At 48.2% G+C, this 17,184-nt stretch overlaps 2 protein-coding genes across 5 annotated transcripts in view; both read left to right on the top strand.

Moving 5' to 3' along the window:
• Positions 1–3,521: 3,521 nt before the first annotated feature.
• Positions 3,522–9,631, top strand: Pim2 (Pim-2 proto-oncogene, serine/threonine kinase). Its single transcript, XM_013032387.1, has 6 exons — positions 3,522–3,811; positions 3,950–4,059; positions 4,853–4,903; positions 7,403–7,775; positions 8,198–8,374; positions 8,458–9,631. Exons 1-6 carry the CDS (start codon positions 3,751–3,753, stop codon positions 8,622–8,624), a joined length of 939 nt encoding a protein of 312 aa, XP_012887841.1. The 5' UTR covers positions 3,522–3,750; the 3' UTR covers positions 8,625–9,631.
• Positions 9,632–10,542: 911 nt separating this feature from the next.
• Positions 10,543–17,184, top strand: part of Slc35a2 (solute carrier family 35 (UDP-galactose transporter), member A2) — a 10,230-nt gene continuing 3,588 nt past the window's right edge. For 2 of the 4 annotated variants that reach the window (XM_013032381.1, XM_013032379.1), the window contains exons 1-3: positions 10,581–10,744; positions 12,129–12,311; positions 16,417–16,568. In XM_013032381.1, the coding sequence (XP_012887835.1) occupies positions 10,654–10,744; positions 12,129–12,311; positions 16,417–16,568 (426 nt within the window). In that variant the 5' untranslated portion in view covers positions 10,581–10,653. Of the gene's footprint in view, positions 10,745–12,128; positions 12,312–16,416; positions 16,569–17,184 lie in introns of all 4 variants that reach the window. The other 2 variants (XM_013032378.1, XM_013032380.1) reach the window with 2 other exon arrangements.

Genomic DNA, 17,184 nt, shown 5'->3' with positions numbered 1-17,184 from the left:
GCTTCAGTTTTTTGCTCAAGGTTGGCCTTCTATCACTTGATCCATACCTCCACACTTAATTGGAGACAAGAATGAGTAGGAAGGGCTGGCTTCAAACCTGACCTTAAGATCTCTGCCTCGTGAGTAGTTAGGATTACATACAGTCACCTACCCAGCTGCAAGCGTGCCCCCTCCCCCCCTCTGTCTGTCTGTCCGTCCGTGTGTGTGTGTGTGTGTGTCTGTGTCTGTGTCTCTCTTCTCCCCCTTCCTCCTCCCTCCCCCCCCCCTGGGCACCATCTCTGAGCTCTTCAGCTTAAGGCAAGTGCTCTACCACTTGGGCCACAGCTCCATTCCCAGTTTTCTGGTGGTTAATTGGAGATAAAGAGTTTCACATACTTTCCCGCCTGTGCTGGCTTTGAACTGCGATTCTCAGATCTCAGCCTTCTGAGTAGCTAGGATTACAGGCATGAGCTATTGGTACCCTGATTCTTGCTCATTAAACTTTCTTCTGGTCAGGAGTAGTAGGTTGTATTTATAGTCCTAACTACTCTTGAGACTCAAGCCAGAGTATATTTTTCTAGAGCCCAGTAGTTCCAGACTAGACGGGGACACAGGGGTAGACTCTCTTTGGTTTTTCTTGTTTTCAAAATGTTCTTCATTCAGGGACTAATTTTTTTTAATCTCCTTTGTCTTAACAGCACCCCTCCACACACACATCTGGGATTGTGGAGTGCAGAGACTGAATTTCTGGTCTGAATGCCAGTTACTACTCACTTGCACACCCCTCTTGTCTCTCACTACCTATGTTTGCTCTTTCTTATGATAATCTGATGAGGAAATGCTTTGGAAATGCCCTACGGACACTTCATTAGCAGCCTGAATTTAGAGTGACCAGAGGAGGCTCTGGGGCTTTTGTAGAAGCTGAAGAATGAAATAGTTGAATCTTGTTGTTGTTTACCAGTCTTCTTGACACTTTGTCCCTGCCCCTCTTAGAGATAAAGCCCAGGTGGTGAGGGCTGGTTGAACCCCACATTTTCTCAAAACACCTTTTTTCCCCTGCCGGGCTCACGGCGCCCCTAAGGACCCCAAGAATGTTTGTCACTGCATGTGAGAGCATGACTTGCTAAATGGCTGGCTGCAGGCTACCTGGAATACAGTGGTCAAACATGAATGTTCTGGGAGTTGATTTGAAACCTACTTCTATGGTTTTCTAGTTATATGGCCTTGGGTATTCTTTGAGTCTCACCTTCCCTTCTGCAGCTACTGGAGTAATTAGTGTTTATTAACCTCATGTTCTCAGTGATTGTGAGCTTTGACAGACTATATGATCAACACAAAGTACCATTTGTTTTCTGCCTCCCTCTTGGTACTTTGTCCATATTTCCTTGGGCATCTACCTGCAATTTGCCCTTGTCTCCAGCTACCAACCTCATTTGTCTTTTGAGACCTTAGAGGGTCACCTGAGAAGCCATGTGACCCCCATTCACATTCTCACTTTTTTTTTTTTTGGTCGGTCGTGGGGCCTGTGTGCTGTCCCTCAGCTCTTCAGCCCAAGGCCAGCACTTTACCGGTTGAGCCACCGCGCCACTTCGGGCTTTTTCTGTTTATGTGGTGCTGAGGAATCAAACCCAGGGCCTCATGCATGCAAAGCAAGCACTCTCCCACTGAGCTACCTTCTCAGCCCCTCACATTCTTACTTGTATCTACAAATATCTGTACAACAAATAAACTTCCTTGGCAGGGGCTATGGTACTCAACTTCGTGTGTGCCTAAGCTCTATTGCCCCCCCCACCTCCCACTAAAGCCTGACAGGCTTATAGAGGCCCTGTAGTACTGTTGGATGAACAAAGAGTACAAGTGTGTGTTCACTTTTTGAATATTGTCCCTATGTGTGACTTTAGTGAGTCCAAAAGTTTTTCTATGCATCTTACAGTGTCTGCCTAGTCCCTTGTGTGTGTGTGTGTGTGTATCTGATGAGGGCTTGTTTCCAGGTATGTCAGGTGGTGACTGAGTGTAGGACTCTTAACAGTTTGTGTCTCTATCAGAGATGAGTGCTTGTCTGCATGGGACTGTGACAATGCATCTGTGGTTTCTGTCTGATGGGAATAGATGTCCATTTGTATTCCTGTGACGGATTCAAGGTGCCTATTTCTGGATAGTTTTGGTGACCAGGCTGCATGTCTGATAGTGTTTGTGCCTTAGTCTATCAGTGTGTTTTTGTGACACTGCAATTCTATAGTTCTTTCACATCATTACATGCCTGCTTTTGGAGCACTGCATATGTTTCTACAGCATCTGTGTATCTTCTCATGACAGACTCTAGGTCTGTATTTTGGGGACAGTACAAGTCTCTGTGACAGTGCCATGCCTGGTGGTGCCAGTATGTTTATAACGAGTTTGTCAGTGTGTGGCCGGACATTTATGTATTGTCATATGGCAGTGTAGGTCCATGTGTGTCTTGGAAGTGTCTGTGTGCAGCATTGTATCTCCCAGTCCTGGGGCATTACTTTTCTTTCTGTATATGTGTCTGGGTGTTGGTGTCTTAGGGCATTTCTGTGTCTGTTGGTTGCATGTGTCTAAGGCTGAGGCCTTCTCTGGCCATTTCTCATGCAATTTTGCCTCAGGCTATTCCACCATAGGTTAACGATTCCACACCCACTGAATGAGCCCAGGGCTGAGTCTCACCAGGTCTGTGTTAAAGGCTACAAAATGCCCTATCGACTGGGTAGGGCCAGCCAAGTCCTAGAAAGCTAAAAGGTGTGACTCCAAATGCAGTGCTCAGTTACCCTCCATTAAGATTGGTAAGACTCTTAGGAGGCTAGTTTCTGGGTGCTAACGCACGCACGTTTATGTGTGTGTCCATGTCCATCTTGGGGCTCGATCTTAGGGCCAGCCTGGGCACTGTCGCTAAGCTTTTTAGCTCAAAGGTAGTGCTTTACCACTTGAGCCACAGCGCCACTTCAATCTCTTAAGACTTTCTTGCCAGGGTTGACTTCAAACAGGGATCCTCAGATCTCAGCCAACTGAGCAACTCGGATTACAGGCGTGAGACACTAGTGCCCAGCTTGTTTTGAGGCGAAGACTGCAGTTGCCTGGAGGACTCTTGGTCCTGGTTGAAAAGTACCCGTAAGAAAGGATTTCAACCTACTTAGCCCAGGTTCAGATATTTAAAAGCCGACCTAGTACTATCTCGGCACTAAGCTTGAGGCGGAGATAGCTGCATCTGCAAACCAGCTTCCGATACAGGCGGCTGCGCAGTTGTTTTTTAAGTGTACACACATACCCCAACAACAACAACCACCACGCCACGCAACAACCAAAACAAGTGGTAGCTGCAATGGGATTCCCAGAACCAGTTTCCTCTGTGTACGCCCCCATCATTTGCATGCATGCCCCACCCCCACGAGGGAACCGGGCGTGTATTTGCATACGGGGGCCCTTGAAACGTTCAGGGTGGTATGCAAATAAGGGCTGGCTCCGATTGGCTGAGGTACAGCAGGTGCCTCTTTCGGATTGATCAAAGCCAGGTGGGCGGGGCCGTCGCGCTGGGCGACTCTCCCGGGAGGCGCGTGCCCCGGCTCAGTAACATTGGGGCTGGCGCGCGCGACGAATCTTAACGTTGCGCCGTCTGCGGGCGCTTCCGGGCCACCAGTTTCCTCGCCTTCCACCCTGGCGCCCCCCAGCCCTGGATCCTCGGCTACGCTGCCCCGGGCGTCTACGCCCTGCGGGCTCAGCGGATTCAGCGGACTCAATCTGCGCAGCGCCTCCTCCATGTTGACCAAGCCAATACAAGGGCTTCCTGCGCCCCCAGTGACCCCCACACAGCCGCCAGGTGAGAATAGTCTACCTTTTTGCGAAAAAGTGGGGTGGGTGGGCTGGTTATGTGTTAGGTATTTGATACGGGGAAAGAGGGAGTCTTGGCCAAGCTCAGCACGCCGCCACCCTGACTTCCTCGCCTCCGTCTGCGTAGGAGGCAAGGATCGGGCAGCGTTCGAGGCCGAATATCGTCTCGGCCCCCTTCTGGGTAAGGGGGGATTTGGCACCGTCTTCGCGGGACACCGCGTCGCTGATCGACTCCAGGTATCCACCAAGAGGGTCTTGGGGGTGGGAGGTTAGGTGTGTTTAGCCAGGAGAGGGGGAGGTCCTTGGGCTGGGATACTGGTTGACTCAAGGGAGCCTGCAATGTGTGTAGTAGGGTCATGAGGACTAGGATGCGGGTTGGTGGGGCGCGGGGAGGAAGAGCCCTCGCGCGTAGCCTCTGGTGAGGTCTTAAGTGCATATTGGGTTGAGCAGGAGGTTTCAAGGTAGGAATTCTAGGGGCCCAGGGAGTTAAATTGGGGTGGAGGGAGTTCTTGACGACTCGACCCCCTGGATCCAGGGAATGTGCGTTTATATGGTAAGAAGGGGGGAATCTCTGGTGGAGATGGGGGACTTGGGAGCTAGGCGTCAGTATGGAGTAGTGAGAACCAGGACCCCCGTGGTTCACAGTTTGTATACTGGAGAAGGGGTAGGAAATTCGAGGGCTTTTAAGTGCAGCGGGTCAGCTGTAAATCCATCACTTTACACTAAAGGCCTTGAGTTCCATCCCCAGTTTCACAACAGCAAGAGAAAAATGGGAGGGATAACAACTCAAGCCTTAAAAATTGAGGGGGTCTTGATGTCTGAGGAACTGAACTCAGGGTTAAGGATGGTGGAAAAGGCAAAACTGGTTTTAGGGACTTTGAAGTGCCGGGGAAAATCCTTAGCCCATTACAGGATATGTGTTCGGGGACCAGAAATACTAAGGTGCTGACAGAAGGAAGTACGTGAGTGGGGTAGAAGATCTAGATTGTATGCAGTTTAGGGGATCACCTGCTGACCCCCTTTTCTCCAGGTGGCCATCAAAGTGATCTCCCGGAATCGAGTACTTGGCTGGTCCACCTTGGTGAGTATTTTAGTGTCCTCCTTGACCTATAGACTCCTCCAATGAGCTTCACCCCCCTGGTTTTTTCAAAGAGATTGGATTCCCTGGGCCCTGTAACCTTAAGAACACTCCCACCAGCCCGTGTTTACTCCTGGGGTGACACAGTTCTGTTTCACCTGAATTCCCCCAGAACCCTATCGAACTCTCCCCCTTTTTTTCAAACACTACTTTCAAGGACTGCCCATAGGGTATGCATGTGGGGAAAGAGGGGCCTAGGTCAATGGTTGCCATGGTGATGCTAGCTGCTTCTCTCCTGCCTTGGTGAGAACGCTAACGGACATAAGGGCGGGTCTGAGCAAATTGTAGGTGAAAGAGCGCCCCCTAGGGGCTTTTCGGAGATTGCGCCTGCGCATGCCGTGGGATCCAGAGGGAGAGGGTGCACCTGCGCAATAGCGGAATTTACGTCTCCGTGAGAAAACCTGTCTGGCTACGCCAGTCAACAGTGTGGCTGGTAAAGGCCCCAACTCAGGCACAGAGTGTCCTGGAAGTCACTGCCTGTACAGAGCTTTTGGAAAAGGGTCGTCATTATTGAGCTATTCCAGATGCTTAGTGACAGTGACAACATAGAACATAACATTTGTTGAGTTTAACTCTGCCAGATCATGCAATTAATCACTTTAAGCTATTTAACAAATAAAAATTGCATACTTACTGAATTGCAGGCATAATTACAGGCACTTGGCAAAATACTTTCATTAGAGCTTGTCTGGAGGCTAAATACGACCTGCTAACTGCTTCTACCTGTTTAACAAATAGTGAATCCTGCCTTGTTACCAAGAAGTGCTCTAGTGCTTGAAATAAATGAACAAAACTGCCAACCAGTTAGGGAAACCATTACACTTGTTCAGTGTGAGACCTCATCTCAGATAAACTGGGTGACCTGTAACCCTAGCCACACATTAGGGGCATATGTGGGATGTTACCCAGGGCAAAAAGCTGAGACCTTGTCTGAAGAAAAAAAAAAACATCATAGAAGCTTGAGTTACGGCCTGATGGATAGGGCTTTTGTAAAGACAAGGACCTGAGTTCAATCTCTAGTATAAACAAATATACAGACGCTAACTGCAATAACAGATTTGAGTGCTGACTCTGTCACACCCTACAGTATAAATTGCTTTCATTTATTTAACAGATTTATTGGGAACCTACTGTGTAAAATCTCAGGGTGCCAGTGAGCAAAACAGAATGTAGTACTCTATAAAAGTACTAAGCTCATAGTTCTCTTCTTGTTTTGTTTTGTGCAGGTCCTGGGGCTTGAACTCCAGGCCTGGACATTATCTTTGCTTTTTTTTTTTTTTTTTGCTCAAAGCTAGTGCTCTGACTCAGGTTTGTCTGGCTGGGCTGGCTTTGAGCTTGGATCCTCAGATCTCAGCCTCCTGAGTAGCTGATTACAGGCTCGAGCTCTTATTTTTGACAGTTCTGGGCCTTGACCTCAGGGGCTGGGCACTGTCTCTGGGAATGTTTTGGCTCAAGGCTAGCACTCTACCATTTATTTGAGCCATTTCTGGCTTTTGGGGTAATTAATTGGAGATAAATCTCATGGACTTTCCTGCCCAGGCTGGCTTCAAACTGCAATTCTCAGATCTCAGCCTCCTGAATACCTAGGATTACAGGTGTGAGGCACTAACACCTGGCTAGTATTTAGCTCACCTAAGCCACTGGTGCCTCACACTTAGGATAATCCTAGCTACTTAGGAGGCTGAGATCTTAGGATTGCTGTTTGAAGCCAGCCTTGGCAGGAAAGTTGATGAGACTGTTCTCTCCAATTAACTACTAAAAACCTGGAGCTGCGATTCAAGCAGTAGGGTGCTAGCCTTAAGCAGAATAGCCCAGAGACAGTGTCCAGGCCCTGAGTTCAAGCTCCACTACTGGCGCACCAAAAAAACTGAGTTTATTAAAAGTACTGAAGCTTGTGCCTGTAATCCTGTCTACCAAGGAGGCTGAGATCTGAGGGCCTCAGTTCAAAGCCATCTGGGACAGGAAAGTCCATGAGACTCATCTTCAGTTAACTACCAGAAAACCACAAATGGCACCATGGCTCAAAGTGGTAGAGTGCTAGCTTTGAGCTCAAAGCTCAGGGACAGCACCCAGACCCTGAGTTCAAGCCTCAGGACAAAGAAAAAGGATATTGAGGTACAGGATGGAAGTTGGTAACTGAAGGCTGTAGTCAAGAGGTTGCCACAAAAACTTGGAGGACTGGGAAGTTGGCTCAGTGGTACAGTGCTTGCCTCGCATGTATGAAGCCCTGGGTTCGATTCCTCACACCACGTAAGCAGAAAAGGCCAGAAGTGGCACTGTGACTCAAGTAGTAGGGCGCTAGCCTTGAACTGAAGAGCTGAGGGACAGTGCCTTCCAGGCCCAGAGTTCAGCGCCCACGACCGACCAAAAAAAATAAAACTTGGTAAAGTTGGCTTCAAAGCTGATCTTATATCTCCCTTCTCTTTGCTTTCCACCCCACAGTCAGACTCAGTCACTTGCCCACTCGAAGTGGCACTGTTATGGAAGGTGGGTGAAGGCAGTGGGCATCCCGGTGTGATCCGTCTGCTTGACTGGTTTGAGACCTCAGAAGGCTTCATGCTGGTCCTTGAGAGACCTATGCCCGCCCAAGATCTCTTTGATTACATCACAGAGAAGGGTCCACTGGGTGAGAGCAAAAGCCGCAGCTTCTTTACCCAGGTAGTGGCAGCAGTCCAACACTGCCACGCCCGTGGAGTTGTCCATCGTGATATCAAAGATGAAAACATCCTGATAGACCTATGCAGGGGCTGTGTTAAACTCATCGATTTTGGTTCTGGTGCCCTGCTTCATGATGAACCCTATACTGACTTTGATGGTAAGACTTACTACCCAGATCTCAACAGGGGGAGGTGAATTGAATTGGAGGGTGTTATGAACAAGTTTCTTTATTTCTAGTACTGGGCATTGTCAAGCCTTGATCTCTGGCTGTGTGCCTTAACCCTGTACTGGGCTGTTACTCTAGTGTGAGGATCCTTTTTTTCTATTCTAGGTGGATTTTTATTTCCTAAGAGGATCTTAGCTGTTATTTTTAAGTGTTTCTATTATTTGGGGTGGAGGGATGACTACAAGTGTTTTTTTTCTTCAGTGATGAGACTGCTGTTAATAGTGGAAGTGTAGCTTTCTGTATTAGAATGATGGAATCATCCATTAGGGTTCCATAATTTGAGCAGAGCAGGGGTTGGGAAAGGGGGCATCGCCATAGAAGGATCTAACTCTTGACTACTGGCTTCTGTGCAGGGACAAGGGTGTACAGCCCTCCAGAATGGATCTCTCGGCACCAGTACCATGCACTCCCAGCCACTGTCTGGTCACTGGGTGTCCTTCTCTATGACATGGTGTGTGGAGATATTCCCTTTGAGAGAGACCAGGAGATCCTGGAGGCTCAGCTTCAGTTTCCTGCCCATGTCTCCTCAGGTGAGGCCCTTACTGCTCCCACCCCAACCTTCCCAATCTTTCACTATTTGTTACTCATCGGTCCTGTGCTTCTTGACCCACAGACTGCTGTGCCCTAATCCGCCGGTGCCTGGCTCCTAAACCTTCTAACCGACCCTCACTGGAGGAGATCCTGCTGGACCCCTGGATGCAGACACCAGCTGAGGAAGTGCCCGCCGATGCCCCTAAAGGAAGTCCTACTACTCCCTTGGCCTGGTCCCTGCTTCCCTAGGCCCAGTCAGGCCGCCCACTGGTTGGAATCCCATGGTCATGCCACAGGGATAGATGGACATCTGTTGACCTGGTTATACAGGTTGTTAAAAATCCAGTATTACTAAGGTCAGGGATAAGGGTTCAGGGGTCAGAAGATGAGCCAAATCTGCCCAGTTCCTATCCCAATCTTGTGAAGGAGCCTTCCTCCTAGAACCTGTGGCCCTTATTCTGGAGGGAGGAATTCTTTGCTTTGTGTTCTGTTCAGGATGTTTATTTGGAGATTTTTCCCTTCTGAGCCCTAGGATTTGTTTTCCTTAAGTTGTAAACCCCTTCCCGTGCACTAGCACCTCCTGTAGTGCCACCACACAAACTTAGATAAGATAATTAGTTCAAATGCTCTCACTTGGGCAAGGGTGCTTTCCTTAAAATATCCCAGCAGCTCTTTATTTTAGCAAAAGGGCCCTTTCCCCTAGCCAAGGGTCCCATATTCGGTCAAGCTGCTTGCCTATCTCATCCTAGACGTGCTTATTCTGGGAGAGGTAATGAATGCCCTATTAATAACATCCCAGGGCTCTTTGTGTTTGTGCATTTGGTTTTATTTTTGTTTCTTTTGGCGATTTTTTTTTTTTTTTGTTTTTTTTTTGTTTGTTTTTGGTGAGGGGATCCTACTGTTACCCCAAGTGCTCTTACTCTGGTGAGAAGAAACCTGACTTCCATATTTTGGGAAGGAATGGGAAACAGATACCATCAGACATCACCAGAAACTAGGATAGGATGGATGGGGTTTTGGGGGGGGGATATGCTGGGGGAAATGTTTTGTTGTGTATTCTCCTGAGGTCCCCCCTCCCAACTTTGCTGCCTCCTACTGAGCCAGGATTGTCCAATTGCTAAAATGTAAATATTTGTGTACTGGAGGTAGGAGAGCTGCAAGTGTGCCCTCCTGTCACTTCTCCCCCTGCCTGGATTATTTAAAAAGCCATGTGTGGAATCCCACTATTTAATAAATAAAATTCACAAGTGACTGGCCGTTTGTAGAAACAGGTATTTCTGAAACATTTATATTTTTTGCAAGCTGAACCTAGAAGGGAGAAATCCTGTTAAGTCCTTTTTCAGCATGCTAGGCGAGGTTGCACACATCTGTTACCTCAAGGCCTGAAGCAAGAACTGCAGAATTAAAAAAAAAAACCCTCAGGCCCCTGAAATGTCCTTTTAAACTTTCTTCACCTTTACTCATTTGTCCCTTCTGCTTTTGCCTCTCATTTTTCTTTTTCCTAGCCACAGCGGTCACTGGCTTTCTCATTTGTTAGCACTGAGATAGCCTTGTACCTATTATGTGCCCAGCAGCTTTAAAACATGTTTTTGCCTTTTCTCATATTTGTCCCTTTTCAGCTTTTCCCTCATGTTCCTATTTTCTAGTCGTGGTGGTCACTTGCTCTCACTTAAACAGCTTCAAATGATAGCCTTGTACCTGTGCTAGATACCCAGCAGTTGCTCCACTCCCCTAAACATACAGGACACCTATAGCTACACACGTGTCTTTTAGGTCTTAGTAGCTCCTTGGTCCTTGAGGGCGGGATCTGGCCGGGAGGGTTCGGAGGAACTTCAATCCAACCAGAGGAGAATCTAGGGCTTCGTGATGCGGAAAGGGCGGCGCCATCTGGAGGCGGTGCCAATAAACAGCCGAGCAGAGGGAGCAGTCGGACCAATAAGCCCATGAGAAAATGGGCGGGTGGTATAGGAAGCCGGGTCTGAACCAGACAGACGATAGGCGGGTCTAGTAGCCAGAATGGGGCAGTGTAATTCTGCAAAGATGGCTAGGATTCTAGCCAGAACTTTCTGGTTCGCTTCGTTCTAAAGGAATCGGGGAAGTCTTACGCAGCCATCTTAGGCTCCCGTCTTTGAGAAGCGGGAAAGGCAAGCCGCCCTCCTAAAAAGTCCCAGCAACTAGCCCGCCCCCCCAAAAAAAAAACAACCAGGCCCGGAAGCGGAAGTGATGGATACGGAAGTGGCCTGCTGTTGCCGAGGGGACGGGCCGGGCAGATGCCAACATGGCAGCGGTTGGGGTTGGTGGTTCCACCGCGGCGGCCGGGCCAGGGGCGGTCTCCGCGGGGACCTTGGAGCCAGGGACAGCGAACGCGGGTGAGACGTGCTGTTGCTGAGCTGTCGACGGGGGGCGGAGGTCGGGAGCCCTGAGGGTCAAATTGCTTCCTCACTGAAGGAACAGGGAAGAGCATCCCCTGTGCACCGACCTATATGAGTGTGTAGCTGGGAGACACGGGGATGAGGGAGCGAGTGAGGGGCGGTAATAGACCGTTCTTAGGGTGGTTGTGAGCAGGGTCTTGCCACATCTGGACAATAAAGACGATTTTGCATGTGAGGGAATTTTCCTCTTAGGAAAGGCTAAGACCACCGACACCATTCTCAGTATGTGTGAGTTCCTTATGGAAGGGAGAGACCATTCTCAGAGTGTGGGATTTCTTGTTTGTAGAAGGAGAGACTATTCAGAGGGTGGTGGCTCATTCCTTATAAATTGACAGGGTGGGGCAAGTTCTTCCTTATGTGACCAATGGGTCCATTTTGAGCACAAGGATGCCTTTCATTACATGAGGAGAATGTTCTGGGGAGGTTCCTAATACAGGTAAAGTTCATTGTTTGTCGAGATGGAAGTGATTTCTTTCCTTATAGGTCAGAACATTCTGAGAGTGCCAGGTTCTTCCTTATAGCAGAGATCATGGTGAATGTGGGTAGAAGGAATTTTTCCTTGGCTGCGTTGACAGGGTGTGAAGTGCTGGCAGGTTGGATCATGTGGAGGATGGACAAAGTATTTTCCTGGTGTGGCAGAGGGAACCAGACCATTTTCTGTGGGGTGATTGTTTCTTATGTAGGATTAAATCCTTGAGACAACGGGGAATACCATTGCGATGGGGGTGGACGTATCTTATTCGGTGATCCCATTCATTCCTTATATTAGAATATTATTCTTTTATGTGCATTGCCCCCTCATGAGTAGAAGTATCATTTCTTATAAACTCTTAACTTGCCCTTACATAAAATGAGAATCTTCATAGGTCCTTCAGAGATCAGATAGATGAATCCATTGAGATAGATAATACATGTAAATCCTTTAGCCTGGTAGTGGGCGCACAGTAAGCATTCAGTAAATGTTGAAAATGTAGTTGCTGGTATTCTGTCTGGGAAAGAGTTGCTTCTCAGAGGAGAGAAAGAGCACTGATCTGGGTATCCAGGCCCTATCCTATTCATTTCTTGACACAGCAAGAATTCCAGGTATGGGCTGGACATCATGGGCCCACTTCTCCCTATCTGACTTTCTGCCTCTGGTTCAGAGAGTGGAATCAGATAGGGCTAAGGCCCTCGTTGAGTCAGGGTGGCCTAGGAGAGGGAGGAAGTTTCTGTCACTAAGAGGATCCTAGTTGGCAAAGGAGCAATGATGGGATGATGGTGTACTATGACCCAGCAGCTTCTGACCTCATCTTTTTCCCTTGTCCCTTTCCATTTCCTACAGCTCACCGGCGCCTCAAGTACATATCCCTAGCCGTGCTGGTGGTCCAGAATGCCTCCCTCATCCTCAGCATCCGCTATGCCCGTACACTGCCTGGGGACCGCTTCTTTGCCACCACTGCTGTGGTCATGGCTGAAGTGCTCAAAGGTCTCACCTGCCTCCTGCTACTCTTCGCACAGAAGAGGGGTATGAGCCAGGGAGGGGGTTGGTGGGTGTGACTCCACAAGTACGTGTGTGTGCACACATGGAGGGTTAGCAGGGACCTTATTCCAGTGTCTGTGAGGCTTTCTGGGGCATATGTAAAGTGCATCTGAACTTTTCCCTCCTGCCCCCAGCTGTGAGTAGCTGAGTCTCCTCTTGTATACCCCTTACACTGGGAGCAGCGGGACTGCGATATTCTGCCCATAAGGAAAGAAGTAGAGCACTCTTATGGTGATTGATTTAACTTTGATTATGGAGAATTCCAAATACACACAAAATTGGAGAGAATAGTAAAATTAAAACATCTGTGTACACATCCCCAGGTTTATAATTAATTGCTGATGGGCCCTCCGTCATGAAACTGCATTAATGATAATATTTATTGTATACCCTTCCTGTTTACTTGATTTGCTGGTGCTCTACCATTTGAGCCACACGTCCAGTTTGGATTTTTGCTGTGTTTTTTTTAGATGGAATCCCATGTACTTTTCTGCCAGAGCTAGCTTTGAACCAGATTCTGGATCTCAGCCACCTGAGTAGCTCCTCATTATTTTGAAGTAGACATATTTTTTATTAGGGATTTAACTCAGGGCCTTGTGCTTACTTTATAATCTACCACTTGAGCCATGCCTCCAGCCTTCCTTGTTATTATCTTGAAGAAAAAATTTTGCCAGTACTGGGGACTAAACTCAGGGCATTGTGCACTCATTCACCTTTTTTTTTTTTTTGCTATTGGCTAATGTTCTACCATGAGCCATGCATTCAGCTGAGTATTTTGCTGAGTGATTAGAGATAGTCTTACAAATTTTTCTGCCCGCTGCTTGGAAGGTGGCTCAGTGGTAGAGTGCTTGCCTTGCACGCATGAGGCCCTGGGTTCGATTCCTCAGCACCACATAAGCAAAAAGAAAAAAGCCGGAAGTGGCGCTGTGGCTCAAGTGGTAGAGCGCTAGCCTTGAGCTAAAGAGCTGAGGGCCAGTGCCCAGGCCCAGAGTTCAGGCCCCACTACCGGACCCAAAAAAAACAACAACAACAAATTTTTCTGCCCAGGCTGGCTTGAAACTTCAATCCTCAGATCTTAGCTCCCTGAGTAGCTAGTGTAATACCAGCTATACCAGTATAGAAGTACCATCTTGGAGCTGGGAAGGTGGCTTAGTGGTAGAGCGCTTGCCTTGCATGCATGAGACCTTGGGTTTGATTCCTTAGCACCACATAAGCAGAAAAACTTGGAAGATGCGCTGTGGCTTAAGTAGTAGAGCGCTAGCCTTGAGCTGAAGAGCTGAGGGACAGCGCCCAGGCCCAGAGTTCAGGCCCCATGACTGACCAAAAAAAAAAAAAAAGAGAGAAAGAAAAGTACCATCTACTCAAGGAGTTCAGGCAGGCAGGAAGATACATCCAGGAGTTCAAGGCTAGTCTGGCCTGCATAATAAGATACTGCCTTGAAAGAGAAAATTCCACATGTTAGCATGGGTCTATAATTTGAAGCCAGTCCAGACAAAAGTGCAAGGCCCTGGGCTTGGAAGGTGACTCAGTGGTAGAGTGCTTGCCTTGCATGCATCAGGCCCTGGGTTCAATTCCCCAGCACCACATAAGCAAAAAGAAAAAAGCCGGAAGTGGCACTGTGGCTCAAGTGGTAGAGTGCTAGCCTTGAGCTGAAGAGCTGAGGGACCGCGCCCAGGCCCAGAGTTCAGGCCCCACGATCGGACCCCAAAACAATTTTTTTTTAAAAAGTGCAAGGCCCTATCAAAACAAACTAAAGAGGGCTGGGAATGTGGCTTAGATGTAGAGTGTTTCCTAGCAAGCATGAAGCCTTGGGTTCAATTACTCAGCAACACATAAACAAAAAAAGTGGGATGTGATGCTGTGGCTCAAGTGGTAGAGTACTAGCCTTGAGCACAGAGAGGCTCAGCGACAGAGCCCATGCCCTGAGTTCAAGCCCCAGGACCAGCAAAATAAAACACCTAAACACCTGGGCACCAAAGGCTCACACCTGTAATCCTGGTTACTTAGGAGGTGGAGAGATTTGATGATCACAGTTTGAAGCCAACCTTGGCAGGAAAAGTCTGTGAGACTTCTTTTTTTTGGGGGGGGAGGGGTCTGGTCGTGGGGCCTGAACTCTGGGCCTGGGCACATGGCTAGCGCTCTACCACTTGAACCACAGAGCTACTTCTGGCTTTTTCTGCTTATGTGGTGCTGAGGAATCGAACCCAGGGCCTCATGCATGCAAGGCAAGCGCTCTACCACTGAGCTACCTTCCCAGCACTCTGTGAGACTATTTTTTATTATTTTGTTGATCCTAGGGCTTGAACTCAGGACCTGGGCACTGTTGCTGAGCTTTTTGATTCAAGTCTAGTGCTCTACCACTTAAGACACAGTTGTCTTCCAGCTTTTTTGGTGGTTAATTGGAGATAAAATCTCATCGACTTTCTGCTCAGGTTGGCTTCAAGTCACAATCCTCAGATCTCAGCCTCCAGAATAGCTAGGATTACAGGGTTGAGTAACCAGCACCCAGATGTGAGACTGGTTTTTTTTTTTTTCGGGGGGAGGGGTCCGGTCATGGGGTCTGAACCCTGGGCCTGGGCGCTGTCCCTCAGCTCTTCAGCTCAAGACTAGCGCTGTACTACTTGAGCCACAGCACCACTTCCAGCTTTTTTCTTTTCCCTTATGTGGTGCTGAGTAATCGAACCCAGGGCCTCATTCATGCAAGGCAAGCGCTCTACCACTGAGCCACCTTCCCAGTCCCACAAAAAATATTTTTTAAGATGAACTATAAGCCAGGCAGAAGTGGCTCATACCTATAATCCTTGCTACTCAAGAGGCTGAGAATTGGTGATTAGCATTCCAAGCCAGCCCAGGCAGACAAAGGAGACTTTTTTTTGGTACTGATACTGGGGCTTGAACTAGGCCTAGGCCTGGGTGCTATCCCTCAGTTATTTTACTCAAGACTGATGTGCTTAGGCTGGGAAAGTGGCTCAGTGGTAGAGTGCTTGCCTTGCATGCATGAGGCCCTGGGTTCAGTTCCTCAAGTGGTAGAGTGTTAGCCTTGAGCTGAAGAGCTGAGGGACAGCGTCCAGGCCCAGAGTTCAGGCCCCATGACTGACCAAAAAAAAAAACTGATATGCTACCACTGGAGCCACACTTCCACTTCAGCTTTTTGGTAGTTAATTAGTAAAGTTTGCCTATGCTGCCTTTGAACTGGAATCCTCAGATTTCATCCTCCTGAGTAGCTAGGATTACAGATGAGCTACAGATGCCCAGCTTCTCCGACTAATCAGCAAAAAAGCCAAAACTGGCCAGGTGCCACTGGAGCTGTGGCTCAAGTAGTAGAGCACTATGAGCAAAAGAGCTCAGGGAGTGTCCAGGCCAGAATTCAAGTCTGAGGATTGGGATATGTACACGTGTGCACGTGCGTGCAAACACACACAGAGAACTGGATGTATGGCTCAAATGTTAGAGTGCCACCCATGAACAAATAAAAGCTGAAAGTGTGAAACTCTTGAGTTCAAGTTCTAGTACCACCACCAAGGGGAAGGGGGTGAGATACATTATAAAAAAGCAGCTGTAGGACTGAGGGTGTAGATTAATGGTAGAACACTTGTCTAGTGTAGGAAAAGCCCTGAGTTCCATCCCAGCACCAAATAAAGTGTAAAACCTTTGTTTAGAAGAGGCTTTCTACCCAAACTCAAAGGCTTCTACTTCATAAGCTCTCAATGAGTGAAATTACCTCATTGTATTAATGTGTCCAGTGTCTGCTCTGTACTGTGCTTCATGTCTGGGAGGTAAGATGTTAGCTAGGGATAAAAGTTAAGGCTTCTCACACTTCCTGGTAAGACTAAACTACCACTGAGCTCAAGGTCTAGGTGTTAAACTCAGTGGTAGTTTACATTCTTAGTATGTAAGAAGCACTAGGTTCCATCACTGAAAAACAAAACAACAAAAACCTCATTCTAGTCCCTAGGGAATGATTAGTTAGGGGAAGGGATTACAGATAAGGACAGGATACAAAGGTGGATGTAGGAGCTAGGCCTGGTCCCTGCCTTCAGTGGATCCCCTCTTTTGGTAGTCATGCTAAAAGGTCTCTCTTCCTACCTAGGTAACGTGAAGCATCTGGTTCTTTTCCTCCATGAGGCTGTCCTTGTGCAGTATGTGGACACACTCAAGCTTGCAGTGCCCTCTCTCATCTACACCTTGCAGAATAACCTCCAGTATGTTGCCATCTCTAACCTACCAGCTGCCACTTTCCAGGTGAGTCTCCAGCACAGCCTGGCCTCAGGAGAATTGGCTGGGTTAGTGGCCTAGGGAGGGTGGGGAACAAGGTTAGACTGCTGAGAGCAGGAGTTATGTCACTTTCAGAATGTCCTTGCAACTTCCCTCTAACCTCAGTTTCCTCCTTGAGAATCAGGAAATAGAATAGAAACACCTGCACAACAGGATGCTGGATTGATTGAAAGAAACACCAGGAGCCGGCGCTGGTGGCTCATGCCTATAATCCTAGCTACTCTGGAGGCTGAGATCTGAAGACTGAAGTGCAAAGCCAACCCAGGCAGGAATGTCTGTGAGATGCTTATCTCCAGTTAACTACCAGAAAACCAGAAGTGGTACTGTGGCTCAAAGTGGTAGGGTACCAGCCCTGGGCAAAAAAGTTCAGGGATGATGCCCAGGCCCTGAGTTAAAGCCCTATAACCAACAAAAGAATCACTGAGGCCCAGGTATATTACATACCCCTGTAATCCCAACATTCAGGATGCTGAAGCTGGAGTTTAGAGAGTTGGAGGCAGGGGCTGGGAAGGTGGCTCAGTGGTAGAGTGCTTGCCTTGCATGCATGAGGCCCTGGGTTCGATTCCTCAGCACCACATAAGCA

This window comes from Dipodomys ordii, unplaced genomic scaffold (genome assembly GCF_000151885.1).
Source record: "Dipodomys ordii isolate 6190 unplaced genomic scaffold, Dord_2.0 Scaffold154, whole genome shotgun sequence".
Classification (NCBI taxonomy): Eukaryota; Metazoa; Chordata; class Mammalia; order Rodentia; family Heteromyidae; genus Dipodomys; species Dipodomys ordii.
This window is presented reverse-complemented; position numbering and strand designations above follow the sequence as displayed.

Coding starts and splice junctions, on each gene's coding strand:
- Pim2 (XM_013032387.1), top strand. CDS start 3,751: ATGTTGACCAAGCCAATACAAGGGCTTCCTGCGCCCCCAGTGACCCCC. Junction 4,060..4,852: donor GCGTCGCTGATCGACTCCAG/GTATCCACCAAG, acceptor CCTTTTCTCCAG/GTGGCCATCAAAGTGATCTC. Junction 8,375..8,457: donor TCCTGCCCATGTCTCCTCAG/GTGAGGCCCTTA, acceptor CTTGACCCACAG/ACTGCTGTGCCCTAATCCGC.